Source organism: Microcebus murinus, chromosome 8 (assembly GCF_040939455.1).
Source record: "Microcebus murinus isolate Inina chromosome 8, M.murinus_Inina_mat1.0, whole genome shotgun sequence".
Taxonomy (NCBI): Eukaryota; Metazoa; Chordata; class Mammalia; order Primates; family Cheirogaleidae; genus Microcebus; species Microcebus murinus.
The window spans coordinates 70,207,938-70,231,671 of record NC_134111.1 but is presented as its reverse complement, the minus strand read 5'-3'; the positions used below and the strand labels follow the sequence as shown (position 1 = coordinate 70,231,671).

The 23,734-nt window shown below is 38.5% G+C and overlaps 1 protein-coding gene across 3 annotated transcripts in view; it reads left to right on the top strand.

The window, feature by feature from the left end:
- HECW2 (HECT, C2 and WW domain containing E3 ubiquitin protein ligase 2) overlaps positions 1-23,734 on the top strand; it is a 343,662-nt gene that overhangs the window by 307,550 nt on the left and 12,378 nt on the right. For all 3 annotated transcript variants that reach the window (XM_012776959.2, XM_012776958.3, XM_012776962.3), the window contains 7 exons: positions 5,088-5,240; positions 6,975-7,073; positions 10,477-10,606; positions 11,960-12,106; positions 12,802-12,916; positions 15,688-15,773; positions 16,750-16,862. In XM_012776959.2, the coding sequence (XP_012632413.2) occupies positions 5,088-5,240; positions 6,975-7,073; positions 10,477-10,606; positions 11,960-12,106; positions 12,802-12,916; positions 15,688-15,773; positions 16,750-16,862 (843 nt within the window). The remainder of the gene's footprint in view (positions 1-5,087; positions 5,241-6,974; positions 7,074-10,476; positions 10,607-11,959; positions 12,107-12,801; positions 12,917-15,687; positions 15,774-16,749; positions 16,863-23,734) is intronic.

The window sequence follows — 23,734 nt, the reverse complement described above, 5'->3', positions numbered from 1 at the left end:
AAATTAGACTATTGTGTTCTGACAAGGCATGGGTCCATTAACTTCTTAGTACCCAAAACAGTACAGAAATAATGGGCTGGTTAAAGAGAGGATGTTTACACTGTGATTGCTCCACCTCTTTTTCCTCCATGGCCAACCCGGTGAAAGGCACCTTCCTTTAAGAAAGAATGAGTTCATTATGTGTGAGGTGCCATCAACATGACGTCAATTATCTGTCTTACAAAGCCACACTAGGGAGGAGATGAGTGCAGTTTTAGTTTGCAGGTTTAAGAACTTTCTGTAATATCTTTCTGTTGAGCTCTTTCTATAATCTCTCTCCTGAGACAGGCCAATGCAAGCACTTAGGGAGGATGAGATCCTAAACAGTTTTCTTTAGTCTCTGCTTATAAAATAACCAACAGTTCTTACATATGACTGGTCAGATCCTCATCAGAGGCTGTGTGGCTTCCTGAGCTTGTTCATTTGTTTCTCAGAAATCTGTAAAGCTTCAAGGTAAACTTTATGGTGCTGCTTGTTTTCTTCCAAAAAGAGACATTTACAGGATGACCTAAATAGACCCAAATCTTGCTAAGGAAAGGCACTTCTGTGTCTAGGCTTTGGTTTGGGATCACCAGGTAAAACTTTGGTTGTCACATCACAGTGCCTTACTCACCTTCCAGGTCTTCTTAAGTGGCTCAAGAACTAATGCCTTGCTGCTATAAATATCCCAGAGTGAATCAGAAGGTACATAGGCCATGTGTGCCTGAACAAACTTGTAGGAAATGATGGCGAGACCTCCCAAGGCCATGATCTCCTTTCCTTTTATAGTCTACCTCTGTTGGACTATTTTGTTTTCAGTACTTCTTAGCTAAAAATAAAGAATGGGAAAATAAAGTCCATTATTTTAGCAAATATTGGGTGCCACTAACAACTTGGGTAGTGTGCCAGCCTAGCAACGTGATGATGTTTAAAATGTTTTGTCAGCACTTGGGGCTCCAAGCTACACAGCCACCCTACAGACATCTGCGCTTATTCAGAAATGCCCTCAGATGCAGCTGTTGTGTGGCTACACACCCGTTGTCCACAGTTTCTATATTTCCGTGCCAAGCTTTTAGCTGTGGAACCAACCTAACAGGCAAAACAAGAATGTAACAAACGATCCCTGTGATATGAGTCATATTAACTATTTATATAAAGAGGTTGCTAAAACATTACAGGAAGCACATGCATGATGTACCCTGCTGTGACATGTTTTATTGAATTAGTAGACTTATATATAAATTGTAATCTACAGCCCACTCTCAGGAAGTTCTAAATTTGGGATTATAATCAACTCAAACTTTAAAGACTGTCTCGGGTTTTGAGTGACTCCATCAGTCCCTCTAGAGTTAAAAAGCAGCCGATCAAAACCTGACCAGTGGAAGACACATTTCCTCCTAGAGGAACTATTAGCTTTGTTTCTCTTGGGAAAAAGAGTTTTACTTTTTAGTTTTAACTCCTCAGGGAACATTCATTTTTATCTTCAGCCAGATTCAGCTATTATCATTTAAAAAAAGGAAACAATGAATGTAGCTTTGTTGTTTTAACAAACTTTACCATATTAGAAGACATTATACACCAAACTTTGTAAGCATGATTTATTAATACTTGTGTGATTTCTGACAATGTTTTCTAATGCGTTGTCTTTTAGGGATTGGCATAATCCGTTCATGTCATTGAATCAATATACCACTCGAAGGCAAACTTGTGCAAATTTGTTCACCGTGCTAGATGCCAAATCGTAATGTCAATAGTGGTGATTTCCTTTAGAGATTGTCAGAGAGTTCCACTCATTGATTCAACGATATAAATTGAGCCCCTACTGTGTATCAGACTAGGCACTTGGGATACAAAAATGAGTATGACATAGTCCCTGCCCTCAGTGTGAGCTCGTGTGTATGGGGAGGCAGACACATGAACAGATAATCATAGTGCACTCTGATGAAACACTCAGAGTTAAAGCTTAAAGAAAACCTGCTATTTCTAATTGAATGCCACAATTTAATTGTAAGCAGGTAAAATCCCATTTTACTTAAATACTAGTTGTCTCTTCGTAAGAAAACTGACTTATGAAGTATTTGCCTGATGCTTCAGCTGTCTGTGGCCCTGGTCTATCGCGTACTTTGAGTGGGTCTGAGAGCCCCACAGAGCAGTGACTGTGGCAGACCAGAGCTCACTGGGTGTCTCACACTTGGTAGTTGTGACCACTCCTTGAGGTTGTGTACACCCTAGGATATCGTAGCAATTTTATATTTCCTTGAGGAGATCGTCACTAAAGAGGAGGATTTATAGTGAGCTAGATATTTTAATAAAGTAGCATTTCCTTCGTATTTTCTTTCTCCTATAACAGGAGCTGGCAAAATATTTCTGTAAAGGGCCAGTTAGTAAGTATTCTAGGCTTTGCCAGCCATGCATTCTCTGGGGTACCCACTCAACTCTTCCCTTATAGCAAGAAAGCAGCCACAGACAACACATAAATGGGCAGCACGGTTGTGTTCCAGTAACACGTTATCTGCAAAACCAGAGGGTGGGGAAGATTTGGCCCACAGGGTGTAGTTTGCCGACACCTGCTGTATAAGTAGTACATTTTTGGTCTTGAGGAACATTTAAAATTTACTAAAGGGGAGGCTGTGAGGAGTTACAAGCATCACACTCAGGGTCTGGACCCTCTAAGGCGTCTGGCCCGGTTTTCCCACCGCAGCTTTCATCTGGTGCAAGTCAGGGATTTCCTTCAGCCTCGGTCTTCTCCTCTGTAAAAGGAGGGGATTGGACAAAATGACTTCTGTTAATAGGATGCCTTTGACCACTGGCATTCTCTCTTTCCGGAAAGCCACAGGGGACCAAGTCTCACAAAGTGAAATTTAGTAGGTTTTTAAAAGATACAGCTACATGCAGACAGGATGGGGGAGTCCTGGGTTAGAGCAGCATAGAGAAAGATTTGGGGCTTTAGCTGATGACTGACTCATTGTGAGTCAACAAAGTGGCTGCCCCAAAAAACAGGGCAATCTCAGCCTGCATTAGTGGAGAAAAGTGTCCAGGACTTTCTAAGCTCTATGCTGACAAGACTACACCTCAAGTGTGGCCATCAGTCTTAAATGCCACCAGTGTGGTGGGGGAATTCCCACCCCTGCCCCGAGAGAAGGTTGAAGGAAGCAGTCACGCTCGGGAGTGGGGACCAGGCAGAGGGATCAGAGACCAGAGATATGGGAACTGCTAAACTTAGAATTCCTATAGAAAATGACTTTTCAAAAAGTTTTATATTGTTAAGGTCTAGATTAGTACTCAAAACATAACTGGCAAGCAAATATTTGTCGAAAGCAAACCTCTGAGTATGCGAAGAACATTCAAGTGAAATAAATATTCTGCCTGTTCTCTGTGGCATCAGAGGGCAGAAGTTGGTCAGTGGGAGGAAGCCACAGGAGGCTGCCTTGTCCCTCACGAGGAGGGGTAGCTAGTCTGTGTATCTCTGCACCAGAAAGGCAGCCCTAGGACTGCTCTGGGAGTCCTCAGGGTAAACTGAGGGTAGTACCACCAATCTTGGGGGCTACCTGTTAGCGCATTATATTCGGCTGCCCCAGAGGGCAGATCTGTCCTGTCGCCTGGGGCCTCTTTGGCCCTGGAAGTCTGCTGTTTGCATTTTTCTTCACACATAGCTTTCCTGTCAGTGCAGCATGGGTATGAGGATATTGATACCAATGGTGGCCTGTAAAACAATCGTGGCTGCCATGAAGACCTACTTTTATTTTAAGTATATGTTCTAATGGGTATTGGAAAAATAGAGCTAGCACATCAAAACTTCATAAATATTGTGTAAGACAAGGTTACGTTATAAAAGCAAATAAATTTAAAGTTGGTTTAATGAAAAATATGATGTAAATAATAGTACATATATATTCAGATATGATAAAAATTGGGAAGTAGTATGTGAGTACTTGAATTCTGTTCTATGTAAACTCTATTAATCTCTCAAATAAGACATATTGCTAGTATCCCAGCTCCTTCTTTTGCCTATAATAGAATCCTTTTCTCCATCACACAATCCCATCACTGGACAAGACTCAGATTTCTTTTTCATTTAAAAAAATGCAATAATGCCCGTAGAAGAATTCAAAAAGAGGAAAAAAAAATAGAATGAACATCAATAAAAATCTTCTAAAGTTCTATCACCCCAACTTCTCAGTTGATTTCATTCCCCCTACAGTCTTCCTCCCTGTCTTTGTAGCCATGTGCATACATTTTACCATAGGGTAGATGTACTTTATATTTAACATTATACATTAGCTGTATTGCAAACTCTACTGCATTTTTTGCTCTCAGAATTCTTGGCCACTTGTCATTCCTCAAACCTAACGCAATATTTTCTTATACTTCACTTTGATCCTGATGTCCTCATAAGTAAAGTAGAATTTATTCTGCAGTTCAGGTGGTAGAGTTTCAGCCTCTTCTCTAAATACCTTCTTTGGGAAGCTTTAGGCACACTCATTTTTCTTGTTTGTAATTTTCCTTGGTGTTTTGTAATTTAAAGTTTTTACTTGTACCCTATCATTCCATTTTTGGTCTCTGACCTCCCTAGAGTGCCTTGTGTCTGTAATATCCTCTCTCCAGTTGACAGAAGTTTCTTTTTTCTCCCATTTAAAAATGTCTCAGGCATCCACGAGGACTCTATGTCCTATAAGTATATGTAGCTGATTCCCTCTGGTTTTACCCTGCTTTAAATTAAGCTTCCCTGTTGTATTCACTTTCCCTGTAACCTTGCTCCCAACATTTAAAATATTTACCTTTTTGGATATATTTATACAATCAAAGTATTGGCATATTGCCTATTTTATGTATTATCTGTTATGTAGCCTAGTTTTGGATATGCTCCATGTAAATGTTTATTTTACCATTCTGTGTCAAGATATGATGAGATCAGGAACTGTGATCATTCAGTTTGTTTTGGATAGATCTGATGTGTGGATAATTAGACTTGTAATGAGCATTCTATAGAAAGTTGAGCACTGGAGAAAATGCACCCAATATCTAGAAATAAAAATAACTGATGATTCTTTTCGTGGATTTTTTTATAGGCTGGATTACAGTGGACCTTCTAGAGAGTTTTTCTTCCTGGTATCCAGAGAACTCTTTAACCCATATTATGGCTTATTTGAATATTCAGCCAATGACACATACACAGTACAAATAAGTCCCATGTCTGCTTTTGTAGACAATCACCATGAATGGTAAGTATTTTTCCCCCCAACACTTTTCTTCAGTTGGTATTCTGTGATACTAGGTTTTTTTAAATAGGAATCTATATTTCTGTTAACAGTTTTTTCCTTTGGGGAAAAATCATATTTCCAGTGAAATACCTCATTTGACTCTTGTTTTTGAGGTCAAATTTAAATACACAGGCAGTCTCCAAGCTACAAACAGATTGTGTTCTATAAGATCAATTTAAGTGAGTTGGAAAAAAACTTCAAAAGCTTTTTCCCATTAAAAGAAAGTTACAGATAATATTAGGTTCTTGGCAAGAGCTCTAAATTCCTCTCTGTAGCTTTGGGCTTCTGTGAGCTGGGGTGAAGAAAGAAAGAAAGGGCCTGGCCTGAGTCTGGGCAGCTTCTAGAGAAGCTCATGGGGAAGTGGCTGACACGGGGTGGAGTGTGGAGCAGCTGGACCTCTGGCAGAGGCGATGATGATGTTCCAGAGACAGTGGGGTCAGGCGGGGTGACCCAGAGGAACAGCAGTAGAAGGGCAGGAGTGGGGAGTCACAAGCAGTGGCTACTCACTGCATTAGCCATTTGAAGTTTGTAACCAGGGGTTGCCTCTTTCCTAAATTCTCGCACAAAATCTTCAAGGAAAACTGACTTAGGATTCTATCTGGATATTACTTATTCTGAAAAGCTCAAATTGCACTCTTTCCACACGTTGTTACATCTTTTTAAAATCACTGCATTGATAGACTTTAAGTATTTGTATAGCCCCTATTAGCTTGTTCCTGTTCATTTTTACTGATAGTAACAAAGAAGGAACATGAGTAGGGCTCATGGAAAAAGCTTCTTTGAGTCATGAGATTAATATCGGTGGGTGGAGGGTGTTGACTTTTAGGACTCATTCTTCAGATTAACTTCCGTTTAGCTACAATTTAGAGTCCTCCTAACTGTGGCTATTATAGTTGTGCTAACATAAGTGGAAATAAAGAGAAACAAAATGCTGGGCATTAATCTTAAAACAGCTGCCTAACACTAAAGTTGCAAACTTAAAGTATGAATCTTAGTGTAGATTTATACTTTTGGAAGGCATCAGACTTTCAAAGAGCTAGAAACTTGAGTATTTTTGAAAGGCAGTAAATCCAGTCATAACAAATATATTTAATAAAGTTTCCAAAGTGATTCAGAATAGAATTGAGCTTTGAGATTTTAGAGAACAAAGTGTCCCAGAAGGAAACTCCCCCAAATGCCCATCAGCATAATTCTTGGTGAAAAATATCAACAGGAGTGGAATTTGAATGAGAATAGGGGTAGTAACTTTCTTAATCTGAGATTGGGTTTTCCTGAGAAGGGAATTGCTACTGAGTTTGTATTAGAGAAATCCTGCTGATATTCATGTACATATGCTAGAAGGGGCAGCATTTTCCCCAACACCAGTGATCTCATTCTGTCAATATCTTTTACAAGTGGTTTGGGGGATTCACATTGGCAATGCAGGATGCTACATAGTGGACATCATGGACATGGAGTGACAGTAGAGCAGCTTTTTGAGTATCAGGGTGAAACAGATTTCTTCAACAAATAGGTATGAATTGTTGGCCTGATGAAGACCCAGCCTACAGTGCACCCAAACTCTCACGGACCTAGTAGGCAATTAATCTTGGGCAAATTTAGATGCTTAGAGGTGGAAGGCATTCTAGGAAGCAAGTAAAACCATTTAGAAACTGCTCCAGAAAGCGTAAGCTATCTCATGCTTTTCCTTTGCAGGTTCCGGTTCAGTGGTAGGATCCTTGGTCTTGCACTAATACACCAGTATTTGTTGGATGCCTTCTTCACACGGCCCTTTTATAAGGCTCTTCTCAGAATGTAAGTGTATTTATTGCTTGTGTAATTAATTAGCATGTAAAAATGCAGTATTACTTTATTGAAAATAAATTTGATGTCATAGTCATTGTTTATCTGCTCACTATCTCAAATCTGTTGTTATTAAATGCAATAGTTGTTTAGATTTCTGAAACTAATATAATTGCAAATAGTGTGATTTTCCCACTTTTCACCCTTTATTCCTGTCTCAATCCCAAGTCTTAGTTTCGCTCTATTCTGAATAACTTACTCTCATTTGTTGCAAGACATTTTTTTTTTTTCAAAACAATTGTACCTCAGACACAGCCCTAGAATTCTTGTGGTGTTAATGCCGATTACTAATACAATAGTTGTGGGTTGTTCTTGGTGATTCACAGCCCCTATCCTTTATAAGATGCATTTTATATTTGGCTTTATGCAAACTTCAAACTTCCAGCTGTTTACTCTCAGTTCAAATTTTCATTGTCTTTTCTTTTGTTTTTGTTTTATTTTCTGTTAGGTGGATAGTGATGTGCTTTTCTAAAGCTCTCCCTATATGCAAAACAGTAATTTAGGATGGTAGAGGAAGTTTAGCATTCACAGAACTTTTTCTTTATTGTTATCACGATGAAAGATTGCAGTTATTGTAAGATTTAGAGCTGTATGTGTCATATAATCAGTAGTCATTTACAAGGCTGAACAGGAGAACGCAGCTGTCTGTGGGATAGTAACTAAAACTTACAGTGAGAAAGCAATGAATTATAGCTTGGTTCTGTTCAGCCCATTCCCAGACCGAGGCCACATATCTGCTTTCTGTAAAATGGAAGCCGTAGACCTCAAATAAAAGCAAACAAAATATTTCTTGTGGGCCCTTAGGGCAGTCAATGGGAAGACTTTTGCCTTCCTTCTTTCATTGTCTTTGCAACTGTAGCACTGAGCAAGAGAGGCCACTTTCTGTATCTCTGGTTCTCAGTGGCTCACTTTGCATCTTTGTGTTTCATTGCTTTAATTCTCATCTTCTTTAGGCTTTCTGGAAGAGTAATCTGTACTGATCATCTACACTTACCTCAGATTCACATCCTCAACACACTTGAGCCTGACTTCTTTCCCACCAGTAATCTATGGAGGCTTTTAAAGAGTACTTTTTAGTCCTTATCTTATTGGACCATTCTGCTGCTTTTGACACTGTAGACGACCCACTCTCACCCTCACGCTCATTTATTCTTGAGTTTTTCCTCCACTGTCCCGCTTCTCCTTTTACTTTTTTGTCTCCTTTGTGGGCTTTTCCTCTGACTTGCCCTTAAACCTTGGTGTTCCTAAAGTTTCCCTGGTTGGCCCCCTGCTTTTCTCACTTGATGTGTTCTCATGGGTAAATTTCTCCACCTGTCCCATTTCCTGCTGACTCCCAAATCTGTTCCCTCAGTCTTAATCTCACTTGAAGTGCATAGTCTCACATGTTCAACAGTCCACCAAATATTTCCACTTGGACGTCTCATAGGGACTTCTAAATCAACACTGTTAAAAGTAACCTCATCAATTTTCCTTCACCCAAAAGTCACCTTCTCCCATGTCCCCAGTGGCAGTTAATGGTGTCACTATTCTTGGGTCACTGTGGTTAGAAATTGGAAGTCACCTTTAGACAGGGATGGCAAATACACAGCACATGTTCTACTCTTCCCCACCTCTGATTCCGTTGCCATGGTGTAGTTCACAAGTCATTGCTAGTACATGCAATGCTAGTCTCTATTGAACTCACTATGGTCTCAGAAATCTTTTCAACTTACACTGCTCAAGACTGGAAATTAATCAGAATTGGCTTATGACATGAGTTCATGTGCCACCCCTGTTTTAGATGTTCTTCTTTATACTCCCTACAATAAAACTATGTACTAATTTCTACATGTTAGTCTTCTAACTAATTCTCAAATTCACCTTCTCCTTTTGACCCTTGATAGCCCTGCCCTAATTAGAACCCTTATCTTATTTTGGCCAGATAACTATAGTGATTGTTTAATTAGTCTCTACCCTCTAATGATAACCACACCTCCTCCCCATTTTAAATAATCCTTTATACTACAACTTTCAGAAGAGCTATTTATAACTCACATCTCACCTCTGACCATGCCATGCTCTACCTTAAAATCTTTTAGTAGTTCTGAATTGCTCAAGGCCTGCTCCCAGCTACCTTTCTAGCCTCATTCTCTAGAATTTGTCTTGTGGTAAACTCTGTAGTAGCTGATATGCTTGGAATATTCTATACTCTATGCCTTTTATTTTGTTCTTGTTATTCTCTCCTTCTCCTTTTTCTCTTTTTGTCTCCTCCTCCTTCATTTATTCCTTTTTACCTCTCTAGCTGTTAAACATCTTGCAAGTTTTTTTCCCTAGAAAGTTCCTGCAAGATTTAACATAAGCATCATCTGCTCTAAAACGCTTTTCCTGAATCTCTAAGTCAAAGCAAATGTCCCTCATGTTTGCTCCCACAACTCCCTGTATCTAGCTTATCTTTTTTTAATTGAAGTATAGTATTAATTTTAAAAAGTACACAAATATTAAGCATTACCTACCTATGTTATCACTTATCAACTCCTATTAACTTATCTATTTGTGTGCTTGTCTCTGCAACTAGCCCATTAGTTCCTGAGAGCAGCTACTGTTCATCAAGTAGCTATTAAGATGTTTAGTACATACTTGGTGCCTGATAAACGTTTAGACTGAACCAAACAAAATGACCCTTGAAATTGGGTGGGGGTGGAATTTCAAAACAACCATAGCAAATCAATTGCTATCACCTTACAACAGGGCGAGTTACTTACAATAGTAACTCCACCTCATGTGGATCCTCTCTCTGCAATAAAGAGAGATTCTGTGGCTTACTGTTTTCAGAATCACAGGGAAAAAAAAAACCATGAAGAAAAAGGGGATATATGTGAACATGACATAGAATCTGCCTTTTTTTTTTTTTTAAGAATCTAGTCTTTAAACAAAAAAGGTTAAAAGTGAAAGTGTAGTATAGAAATATGTAAAGAATTTCAAATCAGGAGAGCAGTATTTTAAGGTAGTATCATATAGCCAAAAAGAATACTGGATCCAAGTTGTCAGCCTGACTGCCAGTTCCTGATCTGGCATTAACTGTGGATGACAGTGCAGAGAGCTGCCACTCTTTGCACCTTCAGGTCTGTGTCTGTAAAGGAAGGACCAGGCTGAGTGACCCCTAAGGCATTTTATATATCCACAGTTCTCTAATTTGATACCAGATTTCTGAATTATTCAGTTTAGTTACTAAACTTAATGAAGAACATTCAAGAAATCACTGCCCATTTAGTTGATCTAGTTCTTATCTTTAATTGTTAAGTTCCTTTCCTCATGACTGTGGGGTTTTGCTAATAGCCATGCCTACATATTTGTTTCCATTTGTTTGTCATCTTAGTCTGTGTGACCTGAGTGATCTAGAATACCTTGATGAAGAATTCCACCAGAGCCTGCAGTGGATGAAAGACAATGATATCCATGACATCCTAGACCTCACGTTCACTGTGAACGAAGAAGTTTTTGGGCAGGTCTGTGAATGTGCACACCTGGTGCCTGAGTGTGGTAATTGAAGGCTATTTGGTTGGTGAAGAATTAATTCCATGGCTAAGATCAGATGCTTATTTATTCATGGCTTGTTGGGTGATTTAAAACCAGGATCACACACAGTTACTGTAATCTCACAAAGATTATTCTAATGCCAACTGCAGATTAAGATGCTCTAATGTAACCCTTTGTGTTGTAAGCAGTCTTCTTATTTCCAACTAAAATATCCACAAAAGATAGGAGAATATGCCTTGTATAGAATAGCAGTTTTTAAAAATCTATGCTATTAAATTATTTAATTGGCATTTATATTTAACTCATTCAGATTTAAGAACTGAAATTGAGTGTTTTGCTGCCGAGGGAACATATATAATATTTTAGGGAAGGCTTGAAAACAGACAACATGTTGGGGTTTTTTTTTCAATGTTGGTAGAAGGGTAGGTAAAAAGATTTCAGAAATTATATGCTAGTTTATAAGTAATATTCTTCTTTAGGCATTAATATTTGGCTGGTTTTCCGAATTTCATATGTTTTAAAAAAGAAGTTCTCAATTTAACATTCACTTTGAGTATAATTCTCTTTCCTTAAAGCAAATCTTTCCTTGAACATTGGCTGTCTAGATGTAGTTGATTCTGAACCTTAGAGGAATTTTTGAAATATTCAAAGAGCAGCAGGCTAGTATCTGTAGCCAATTCATCTGCGTTTTAAAAGGCATATTTTGTTAGGCAGGATTTAAAACTTAACATTAGCACCGACATTTTTTTTTAACACTACAGCTTTCAAACATCAGCTTAATGCCTGGTATTTGCTGAACATCCACATTTGCAGTGCTTCACGTGTAGGGGGGTCTCGCCACCTGCTTGTGGGATGCACCTAGGGCAGGGCTGGGACAGGTAGCTGGCTGATTGCAGCTCATTGGTAGCAGTGTTCTTTTTTTTTTTTTTTTTTTTTTTTTGAGACAGAGTCTCACTTTGTTGCCCAGGCTAGAGTGAGTGCCGTGGCGTCAGCCTAGCTCACAGCAACCTCAAACTCCTGGGCTCGAGTGATCCTTCTGCCTCAGCCTCCCGGGTAGCTGGGACTACAGGCATGCGCCACCATGCCCGGCTAATTTTTTTTTATATATATATATCAGTTGGCCAATTAATTTCTTTCTATTTATAGTAGAGACGGGGTCTCGCTCAGGCTGGTTTTGAACTCCTGACCTCGAGCAATCCGCCCGCCTCGGCCTCCCAAGAGCTAGGATTACAGGCGTGAGCCACAGCGCCCGGCCAGTAGTAGTGTTCTTATAACATCAGGAGTATTGCCTTATGGTCGTTCCTTGTGTTTTTATATCTCAGATTACCGAACGAGAATTAAAGCCAGGGGGTGCCAATATCCCAGTCACAGAGAAGAACAAGAAGGAGTACATTGAGAGGATGGTGAAGTGGAGGATTGAGAGGGGCGTCGTACAACAAACAGAGAGCTTAGTGCGCGGCTTCTATGAGGTAAAGGCAATCAGCAGTAGTGGGGTTTCTCAGCCTGAGAGCAATGATGCCACAATCCAGTCCGTCTTCCTGTACTTGACACATGTAGATTGTTTCCATTTTCTCTTCTGCTGTATTTACTGTTGCTCTTTCAATGTAAAAAGTCCAATATTTTTTCCTGTATGTTTCAAGAGCATCAAAAAAAGCTTAATGTACTTGTTACAAGAGATCACTGAAATAGTAATAAATATCGTGACCTGAATCCAAGTGGCATTTGATGATTTAATGACCACTAATAACATTCAAGGCATGCGTCTTACTCATGCTTAGATACGGGTAATCAAACCTCATGCTTGATGTGTGAAATGATTACACCTGAGGGCCAGATGAGTCGTAATATGTGTTACATGTGACTTTTTCAGTAGGAACACTGGGTCTTTTTCAAAAAAGGAAAAAAAAACAACTAGATTAATCAGTTTGTTTTCTAAAACAAAAATTCTGTTGAGGCAAATCTCATCAACCTTATACTAACAACTACAACAATAAAAAACCAACCTTAACATTTGTAGAGAGTGTTAACAGTTTTTCAAGTGCCTACACAAGGTACACCCATATTATTCCCAAAACTCTATACCCACCTCTACTGATGAGACTTAATTATAGATGATATTTATCTAAGTTCTTAAGCCATGCTTTGTACTCTTTTTATTCCACAGGTGGTGGATGCCAGGCTGGTATCTGTTTTTGATGCAAGAGAACTAGAACTGGTCATTGCAGGCACAGCTGAAATAGACCTAAGTGATTGGAGAAACAACACAGAATATAGAGGAGGTAAAATTTGATTTAGAGATGGCTAGATTTTAAGTTTCCAATTAAAGGAGGACCTGGTTCAGCTGTCTGAATACAAGACAGACAAAAGACTTGCACTCTAATAATAGGTCTAACGCAGTCTCCCTAGAGACCTTGGGCAAGGTACATTCCCTTCTTTTCCTACTTACCTCATCTGTCAGATGGGGGAAGAACTGTTTACACACAATCAAAGGATGTCATAATGGTTGGTGAGGAAATGTGACCATAAGAACACTAATTAATTACTTTATGGTGTTGTCAATGAAGCATCTTGGAGCTAGCATCCAGCTGGTCAGACTCCACCTGTTCTATTTTCATTCTAAAACTTAAAGAGGCACACCCTTTGAGCTTCCTAATCAGCACAGGTTTTCTGCAGTTCATTGAACTACTTACCAGCTGTAATTCACCCTTGAAACACCTGAATGGAATAAGACCCAGTTCCCAAAATTCAACAAATTTATTGGAAAAGCCCTTCTAAATTCAAGCATTAAGTTCAACTGAAAAGAAAACTGTTACAAGTTGAAAACTGTACTGTCTGACACTCCACCAAATGGGAAGCTTTAGAAGTGCCATTTCTGTAGATCAGTACAAATTATCAATTAGTAACTGGGATGCGAAAGCCATTGAAATTTGACTGTTAAATCAATGCACTTTGCATTGGACCTGATAGTTAATCCAGAGTTAAAGTTTTATTCAATAATTTTAAGCAAAGAAGGAATACATTTTCTGGAATTTATTGCAGTGATAGAAAGACTTCAGAAATTCATGACAAATACTAATTATATTCTGGTTTGGGTCTTATTTTTTAATTCAAAATGTAAGAGGTATCAGTAGTTCTGAAATTGGATAATAAAAAATACAAACTTAACATCACCGAATTAATCACTTAGCAGAATAAATTGAGAACTGAAACAGTTCTTCAGTTATCTGTAAGTGGAAACAGATTTATTTTTTCAAAAAAAGACAGTTTTAAAAGTTTGGAGTAGAAAATGCCTTAACATTTGCTAAACTGCTGTTGGTTCTCCCTATTCTCAGCTCTTCCAGCTCATCCCTCCTTTGGGCCAGCCCATTTTCTCTGAAAGACTGTATATAATTGCAAGTTTTCATTGCTGCTACTTCTAAAGTCCAATTGCTGAAATAACTCTTTTCTAGTCAGCCCCATGTATAATCCATATATGGCTATGGTTATTATAACTTTGCTAACCAAACTGTTTTTACTGAATAAAACACAATTTCTCTGACATGCTACAGAACTTACATTTTACCATAAATACTATTAGCTCATATCTTCCCTCCGGGAGATTCTAAGAGCAGTGCAGTTAGTGGAGTCAGCCATTTTTGTATTTACACAGTAGAAACTTTTATTAGCTAGATCTGACTAATCAAGGACCTATTTATATGGTTCTTGTAAATCTTATCAAATGAAATTCTTGAGGGGGGCAGAAAAAGGGTGAGATCTTCAGCTGCCATGTGTGCTAACCCAACTAGTTGGCACTGAATGAAGAAGTGCTGTGTTGCCACTTGCCGTATGTTCATACAACAGCTGCCGGTAAGAATATGATGAGACACATTCACTCTTCCTCCTCTAAAAGGTTGGCACAAACAGTAGAAAAGAAGAAAAAAGGGGCTGATTCATAAGGTCAGAAAACTTTAAAGCTACAAAGAACCAATGCACTCGTTTTATAGTTAAGAAAACTATTGGCGAGTAATGAATAGCTGGTCTTTACCAATGGCTGGACAGGGACCCTATGTGTCTCCATGTCCAATCCAGCTTTGTTTACTCTTTACTTGGATCTTTTTCCTCTCCAAAGGGGACTATTTATCCCTGATGGAATGGTAAACAATAAGGTGAGATTCCCTCCAAATTCTACAATACTGAAACATGAGGGAAAATTCAGATTAAAATATTTTGTACACATCTTCTGTTTTGAACTGATGACCAAGAGAGTAGCTTTTATGTACGTTAAATATGTCTATTAACTGGTCTGAATCACTAATTATAATCTTAATCCTTGCCAGCCTTCTCTCTGAACTTAATAAAGGTTTTGGAATCTACAACCACTGCCTTAAGCCAGTGTGAGATGAAATTTTTGACATTGTATTAAATTCCACTAAAGTATGGAACAAAAGTAAAATTTAATTGATGATTATTTAGAATTTCTTGGTTGGAGGAATTAAAGGTCACTTTTCCTTTTTATTAATAAATCAATGTGAAAGTATTGAATAATTCTATTTTAAAATATGAATATTATATGCAGCTTTTAAAGGCACTTACAATTTTATATGTATTTATATAAATTATTTGATTAATGTATCTCTCCTCTACCAAAGCCCTGGGAGAGTCTGTTTTCTTTGCTGTTGTACCCCAAAGCTTAGTACCGTGTTTGGCATAGTGGTACTCGAAAATTGTTTCTTATGTAAATTACCAAAAAAAGCTAAGCATTTCCAGTAACAGCAATTATATTTTACAGAAATGATATGGTTAAAATAACTCATTTGTTATTCTTCTCTTCTAGTTTCATTCAGTGACGTCTAAATGAAAACAGACACATCTTGGTTTCATTTAGTTTTATTTTTGTTTAACTTTCGACACTCATGATCGTATTTACTATGTTATTCCCTAGTCTTAATTATAGACAACCTTTAAAGAATCCAATATGATGATTTATGTCTGAGAGGTCTTTTGACATGTATCTTAGTGGCTTAAGATAGAAGAGTCAAAGTAATATGGGCCTTCTTGATTGGTTTGATAGGATACCATGACAATCATATTGTAATTCGGTGGTTCTGGGCTGCAGTGGAAAGATTCAACAATGAACAACGACTAAGGTTGTTACAGGTAAGTAAGATACCATTAATTATCTTTTTAATGTGTTAATATAATTATTGTTGGAAGTGTATATTTTTAATAATTGCTAAGTATTCTCCATAAATACATGCCATGTTTATCTGGAAATATGGGATACACCATTTCTAGACTCTTCTGATTGCACGGTTATGTGACTCCATCACTATGCAGAACGTGACCAGCCAAGTCATGAGAGTTGTGAGGAGGTGCCAAGTCCAGTTCAAGAATCTCAGTAACAACACCTGCCTTCAGGACAGTTTGGTCCCTTTAGCAAGAGACACGCAGGGTACCCACTGTGTAGGCCAGCATTTCTAGCAGAAAGAGATGATCTTCAATCCATTAAGAAAGGCCCCAGTGCCTTGTTAAAGAACCTTTTCTTTTCCTTCATATAACTTTCCACAAACTTGAGAAAACAGTGACATTCAAGAACACTGGGAAAACTAACGTGTTATTTTTCTGTGGTGTTTATAGTCATCCAGGGCAATTGCTGATTGGTTGCAGCTAAAGAAATATCAGGCATGAAGAAGTCTCTTAGACACTCAGGCAGAGCCTTAAAGGAGACTGGGTCTTAGCTCCTTTGGATTAAGGGTCTGGACTTCATATTTGTAAGCCCAGAAATTCTATTTTTTTAATTCACCTTGAGTTGATGAGGAAATATGCTAAGTAGACTCAGGTTAATTGATACACACCCACTTTGTTCATCTATAATGAGAAGTATGCCTGGGTGCAGTTTCTGAGCTAGTCCGCTATAAACCCTGCACATCACCTTTCCCTGTGTAATGCACTGCCCCTTCTTAGTATTCTTCTCTGGCTGTTTGTCAGAACTCTTGTGTTATGGTTACTACATCCCTATAAAGTTTTGTCTTCCAAACTTTCCCACCAGCTCTTCCTCAGGGGCTCTGATATTGATGCATTTCCCAGCTGCTGGTCTCTGGCTTCACCTTGTCTTCTGTTTTTGGGTTGCCAGTTTGTTACAGGCACGTCCAGCATTCCCTACGAAGGATTTGCTTCTCTCCGAGGGAGTAATGGCCCAAGAAGATTCTGTGTGGAGAAATGGGGGAAAATCACTGCTCTTCCCAGGTAAAATAGAAAATAACATTTCTTTACTGTCACTGTGGTGTTCGGGGGAGACCTTACCTTATGTATATATTGATTAATTACTGTTTTTATGTTATAAATTTGGGAAAGTGGAAAAAACTTCTAGAATGAATTTCTCTCTGATTGTCTTTCTAAATGAAAGAGAAAGAAAGATCTCTTTGGTCACACTTAAAATACATATATCTATATCTTAAAATAGAAAACACTGCAAAAGCAAAGCGTTTGTTAGTCATGATATGCTTGTGGCTTTTTATGACTATGGTATAATCTAGATGTTCCCAGAAACTCTAGTTGTAAGTTTATATTAATAACTATTGAGAATTCCTTCACTAAAAATCACCATTGTGATTTCTAAAGAATATTAAATCATGTGAATGTGCTCTATACCTCTTTAGCCTGTATCATACATGTCTTAATTCCACATTAATTCTTTCTGCACTGTATTCTCGTTCATAATTAGATCATACATTTCCTTGAAGTGGAAACAAATTGCTTTACTGTGCTACTAATAAAAGCCTGAGACCAGTAAGGTAGTATTTGTGAAGAAAAAAGTATTTGAGGTTGAGTGGAGATACCTGGAGCTGGAGCAAAAGAAAAGAAGGGAGCAGAGGAACAAAAGAGGAATGGAGAAAAATTCATCTTAGAATTCCTTTATCCAGTCAGCTGTGATACTATAAAATTTTTGAGGTAAAAGGGACCTCAGATTGCCTCTAACTTTACTAATAATAAAACTGTAATCTAGAGAGGTTAATTGATATTAGATATCCCAGGATACCAGCCTCAGTTTCTTGAAGTACAGATGACTTTGAGAAACCTGTTACATTAGTGATGTATATATTAAGGATGTAAAGTGATATAAGATACCCAGGTGATGCTGGGTACTCCTGGTCCTTTCAGTATAAGCAACTATGAAAAATCTGGTTTCAAGGCTTTCTTCTTAGCAGTTGCAAGTTCTTAAGAACTGTATTCTTAGCATCAACAGCTTACGAAAAGGGGTGCTGAAAATATAAATCCAGAGAGCAGTGAATAGAGCGAGCTCAGGGGCTTGCCTGGGCCTCTCCAGCTACCTCACAGGCGTCATAAGCCATGAACAGAGGTGCCGCGTCCGAACACCTAATGTCACCCAGCATACTTCGTGTTCCAAATGTCACTATTTAAAAGCTAGTTTATTTTATGTATGCTTGGATAATGGTATTTTCTTCTCTTCAACACATAATTTGTGTCTCAAAAGCAGATTTAGACTAAGACTTCAGTCTTCTGAGAAACTCTTAAGAATTAGCGTTAAAGAAGCAGGAAAGGGCAGATTAACTGTGTCACCTTATTGTTGAAATCTCTTTCTGTAAAGCCACTAAAGTATATGGAATAAACTGTAACAATAAGCAGATATATCAGCTGTTCATATTTAATCACTGTAATTTTTTTCCAGACCTGGAGGGCAGAGAGAGGTAATTTGGTGTAGACCTGAAGCTTTGGCTTCAAAGAGACCAGGCTTAATGCCAGCTCGCTTACCTGCAGCAGGGTCTTAGTGAGGTTGCTTGATCTTTCTGAGCTCTGTTTCCTCAGCTGCCTTGTAGATTGACAATTCTGAGGATTAACTGAAATCATTCATGTGAAACACTTACCACTGTCTCTGGCTGTGAGCAAGCATCCAGTCAGTGGTGGCTGCCATTGTGATTTCTGGCACCATCATCTACAGTACATATCAGCTGGGGGCATATTGGAAAGAGCACAGGGTTGAGAGTTGTAAGACTGGGTTCTAGTCCTACCTCTGCCACCAGCTAACTCTGGGACCTTGAAGATCACTTGATCTGTGGTCCTCAGTTTTCTCATCTGTAAAGGGATAAGAAAGGGTGGTCTATTAGGTTTGGTTGAATAAGAAGTAACACCAAAGGGCTCCTGAAGAATCTTGGGGTCAGACTGGGTTTGCATTTCTACTTCCCCCTGGAAGCTCCAGGAAGCTCATGTGCTGGCTCACTATAAATGGTGATGTTCTTCATTACTGTTGCATACACACAGTTGGGCAACAGGCATTGTCCTTTCTTCCTCTCTTCATTATGCCCTAAGGCTGCTTCCCATTCCTAATTTTGTCCAGATTATAAAATAGCACAAATAAAGTTGGTACAAAGTACATCGAGCAAGCAGCCTGTTTTCATACCATCTCTTTACCAAGCTCTAACATTTTGATGAAAAGAAAGAGCTACTTGCCTATTCTACTTTAGAGTTGCTGTCAAATTATATGACCTAGCTAAGAGGCTAGGAGCACGGATCTAAGCCCTGTGACACACTAGTTATATGATCCTAAGCAAGACCCTAAATCTATCTCTACAAAGTAGGAATAACAATGCTATGCTCAGATATTTGTGACAGTTGTGGAGATAATGTGTATGAAAGTCCTTAGGAATAGATTTTCTTTGTTCTTTTTTAAATCCTTTATCCTGAATCTTCTGTCAGTAACCATACTATTATAACTATTAAAATGTGCTCCATAAAAATAAAGTACATTTGGAGAGAAAAATAAGAAGAAGAGCATCAGTGCTTGACAGTATAGTTTCATGAGGAGCAGTCTCTTCACTGACACCACTGTCATCACCCTTCATGAAATGTGGGCCATTAGCTAGATGTAAAAAGAATCTGTAAGGTTGGTTGTGGTCTAAAGGGATTGTTTTTTATTTTATCAAGCCCAGCCCAGTTCTCCTATCATCAGAATAGATACACTGAAGCTATTTTCCTGCTATTTTTTAATAAGTTGTACAACTGAATTGCTGCTGGGTCTCAAGTTCAACCAAAATGTATTTATTTTTCCTATTAGTAAGACAATGTTTAACATTTAAAATGTGACATTGTACACACTGGAGAAAAAAAATGGATGGATGTCCTTCCTAGTTAAAAATTAATCTTCTGAGAAACGTGGCATCATCTCATATTGGGTGTGGGAAGTTGTCCCTGGAGGGTCGGAAGGGGCATTAAAGGGTGAGGTCCGGCAGTCCTAATGGCTGTGAGTCTCGTTCTTTTCTCAGATTTCCTACTCTCTCTTTGCGGTAGCAGTGGATACCACTGCTCGCAATGTGAGCCAAGAAGTATGTTAAAGTATATGTGGTAGTCTCTGAAGCCAGTACAAGTTGAGTCGCATGGCTCTTTTTTCTCTCTTGTGGTAATAAAGTAACTAGAGACCCAGATGATAAATAATGATGGAGGCAGAAGCATGTCTCTCTCTGTGGAGACTTACAGCCAGAACACATGACTGACCTTCTGCGTCACGGTTGGTGGTTAGCTCTGGATTTTGCATTTCTGTAGAAGACTTCCTACCCCTGGTGCTTTGATGGACTTTACGAAAAGGAAATAAATTCATTTTATGGCAGTTCTTAAACAGTCCAAAAAGTAGTCTGCTAGCATGCCAGCCTGGAAATGCAGGACAGTCCTCTCTCCCATCGTGGTATGGAGTTCCCATGTTTGTCCCGAGCTCCTGCCCAAGCAGGGTGATGGGACAGAGTTGGACAGCTGCGGTCACGATAGGTGTATGTTGGTTTTACCAAAGGGAAAATGTTCATTTTTGAATGAAATGCTGACTGAAATTAAGGAATAAAACGTAAGATTTAATTATAAAATAGGTACCTTAGTTTTTCCAATGGAATAGAACTTTAAAACATAAAATTATTTTTCTTAAAGATATGGTAACCTTTTTTTCATTTTTAAAAACCCTGCTTTTTATTCCTATTTAAAAAGAAAACTTTTTACAAGAAATGCCAAGAAACATAGGAATGTGTTAAAATATATTAAATATATATTAAAATATATACATATATCAGTCAAAATTCCACTACTGAGATAAGCTCTGTTAACATTTTGGAGTAGATGATTTCACTTGTTTCTTCAGATAAAAATTTAAAAACAAAAATGCAGTCATTCTGCATATACTGTTTATAACCTGCTTTTTGTTTATCACATATTACTAATCATGAACATCTTTCCATGTCATTAAATATTACTCTATAATATCATCAATAATTCAGTTTTTCCTCCTCTGGTATAAAGAACATTGTCTACTGTCAAAGTGAATTATCAACTAGTCTATAGGAAAATAGCTGTGAGTTTGAAATATAATCTCAATTTCCTCAATTAAAAAATAAGTCAGAAAAAGTAAGGACCCTTTGGTGCCACCTCTTTTCTAGTTTTCTTTGAGGCCTTCCTCCTTGGTCTCCTCAGTTCCCCACCACCTGCTGCTCAGCTGAGATAGCTTTTCCTTTGGGAGAGAATTGGCAGAAGACTCTCATACAACAGTCTGCTCCACAGTTTAATCTCTGATACAAGGTCCTCTTCAACTCCTTGCCCTTCTTGCCTTCCCATTTTATTTTACCATTGAATCAGCATGTACTTACAAAAATACACCAGAGATAACTCCTAATATCATTATATTAAAGGTCCTTAAATGAGATATACCTTTTGGATTGGTCTTTACTTCAATAATTAGGTAAATTTATCATAAAAACAGATTGTATCTAAAAAGAGACTCTTCAGTACTTAATGTAAAAAGTCAAGCTGTTGAAAAAGTTTGTAAATATTTAACAGAATGAAAGGAGGTTTAGTTGATGCTGGCAACACAGGATAGGATTGTCGAAGTCAAACTGGTTAATGGTCTTTGAGAACTGTTTCACAGGTCGTATTTTAAAATGCGTATTTGTGGATGACAAATATCACAACTGTTAAAGAATGCTTCTTCCCCCTCCTTGGCCTCAAGAACAAAAACTACTTTGGGTTCGTCTCTTTCCACCAGCCTCGTCCACAACACCATCCTCACTCACCCTGACCACAGTCACAGCCTGCTGGCTAAACGCCCTGCTGTTTCTCCTCGTATGCCCTGTCATTCCTTCATTCTGCACTCAGCAACCAGGGGATCTGCTGACATGTCAGGGTCACCTCCCTCCCTTGCTTACATCTTCCAGTGGCATAGAATAAAATCCCAACTCCTTCCCAAGGACTTCGGGGTAGTGGCCCTGGTTGGGCTTCTCACTCCTACTTCAACATGCACACTCTCCCCTGACTCATGACAGTCACTGGCCTCCTTCTAGCTGTTCCCCAAACATGCCAAACTTAATTCTGCCTCAAGACTTAGGGACTTGCTGCCTAGAACTCTTCACGTGGCTAACTCTTTATCTTCCTCAAAATAAAGAGTTTAGATGAGATTTCCTCTCAGTTTAGGTGAGATTTCCTCACAAAGGCCCATGAGGCTTCAGCCCCCAGGGCACCTGTCACTCTGTCACGCTTTATTTCCTTAATAGGACTTAACTCAATTCAGTCATCATGTTTACTTGTTGGTTTACTTGTTGATTATCTGTCTCCCCCTTCTGAATATAATGGTGTGAGGATAAGGACCTTGTTTGAATTAAACATGGCTTTGCTCCTAGCTCCTAGCCCAGTACCTGGCACATAGTAGATACTTGAGGAATATTGTTTTTAGTGAATTCTTAAACTTGAATGATGACTTTGGACCACCACCCTAGACAAGATCTTCCAAAATCACTTATGTGTCTCTGTATTCTCATCTGAAAAGTTGGGATAGATACTAGTATTTATATTACGAAGTTGTTTCAAAGATTAAGATAGCATGGGCAAAGTGCTTAAAATAAGACCACATAATTCAATGAATTTAGCTTTTATTACTATTATTCCTAATATCTACCCTTCAAGTCTAGCCTGATATTTTATAATCTTCAGGTGTATGAAATATGCCACATTCACCCAGGATATTTATATTCTTTGTGGACTTCTAAGAGTCTCCATCCCTGGAACTGCTCTTACTGGGCTCTGTTCTATTGAATTTAAATTATTACATTTAAAAAGTATGTATTCTTCGTCTCTCTCCAGAGGCATCCATGAGTAAAGAAGTTACTTTTTCAGAATGCATAGTTTAAAGAGTTTCTTCTGCTAGTTATACCCAGATACAGGAATTCCCATATAGTAACATTCTACATTGTATTTATGGATCTAGGTGCATTTTAACCAAGGTGACCTAATGAGACTTGGGAACAAGACATCAACTAGTTAATAGACCTAATTCTTCTAGCCAGTCTATAGAGATAACTCATCATGCATTTCCTATGTGCAAAACCTTGCAGGAGATCTATTTAATAAATTGATCTCTGTCCATGTGGACTTTAAATATGTTTAAGGGAGGGAAGTAATGGATATTTACATGAATAGATAACCAATATCATTGGCCCCTAAGTAGCATATGACAAGTAAGAGTTAGGACAGTAAGTACCATAGAATTCCTTTCTATGAGTTCACATTTATTGAACACTTGGTGAGGGTCAGAGGTTGTGCTGTGCCACCATAGGTTACACAAATATTTGTGACCTAGTCTTAGCAGGAATTCCTGCTCTAAACCTCATGGTTGGAGAAAATATTAATGAGGATATTTGAGCAATTATGAATATTTTTAAAATCCTAACAGAAGCTATACCTTTAATTGTATTAATAAAGCTACCTGGGCTAACAAAACTATCATTGGATTCTTTTCATTGTATTTTATCACCCTTCTGGGGTTGGTAAATTTGGATTTTTCATGCTGATTTCAAGCTCCAAATTCATCATCTATTCCCTGCATATTTCTTATATTCCCTGCCTTGTTTAATGGCACCTCTGCCATCCTACTTTGCACACCCAGTCACTATCTGCCTTTCATCCATGAAATAAATACAAAAGGTCTTTGCATGAACACACCTTGCTTCCTGATGTGGCCCTGCCTCCCCCGGCCTCCATCTGGCCTCAGGTCCAGCCTTGGCTCCTGTCACTTGGGCACTTGCCCCTCTGAGGTTTCCTGATGATGTAATGCTTTCTCATGCTTCAGAGGCATC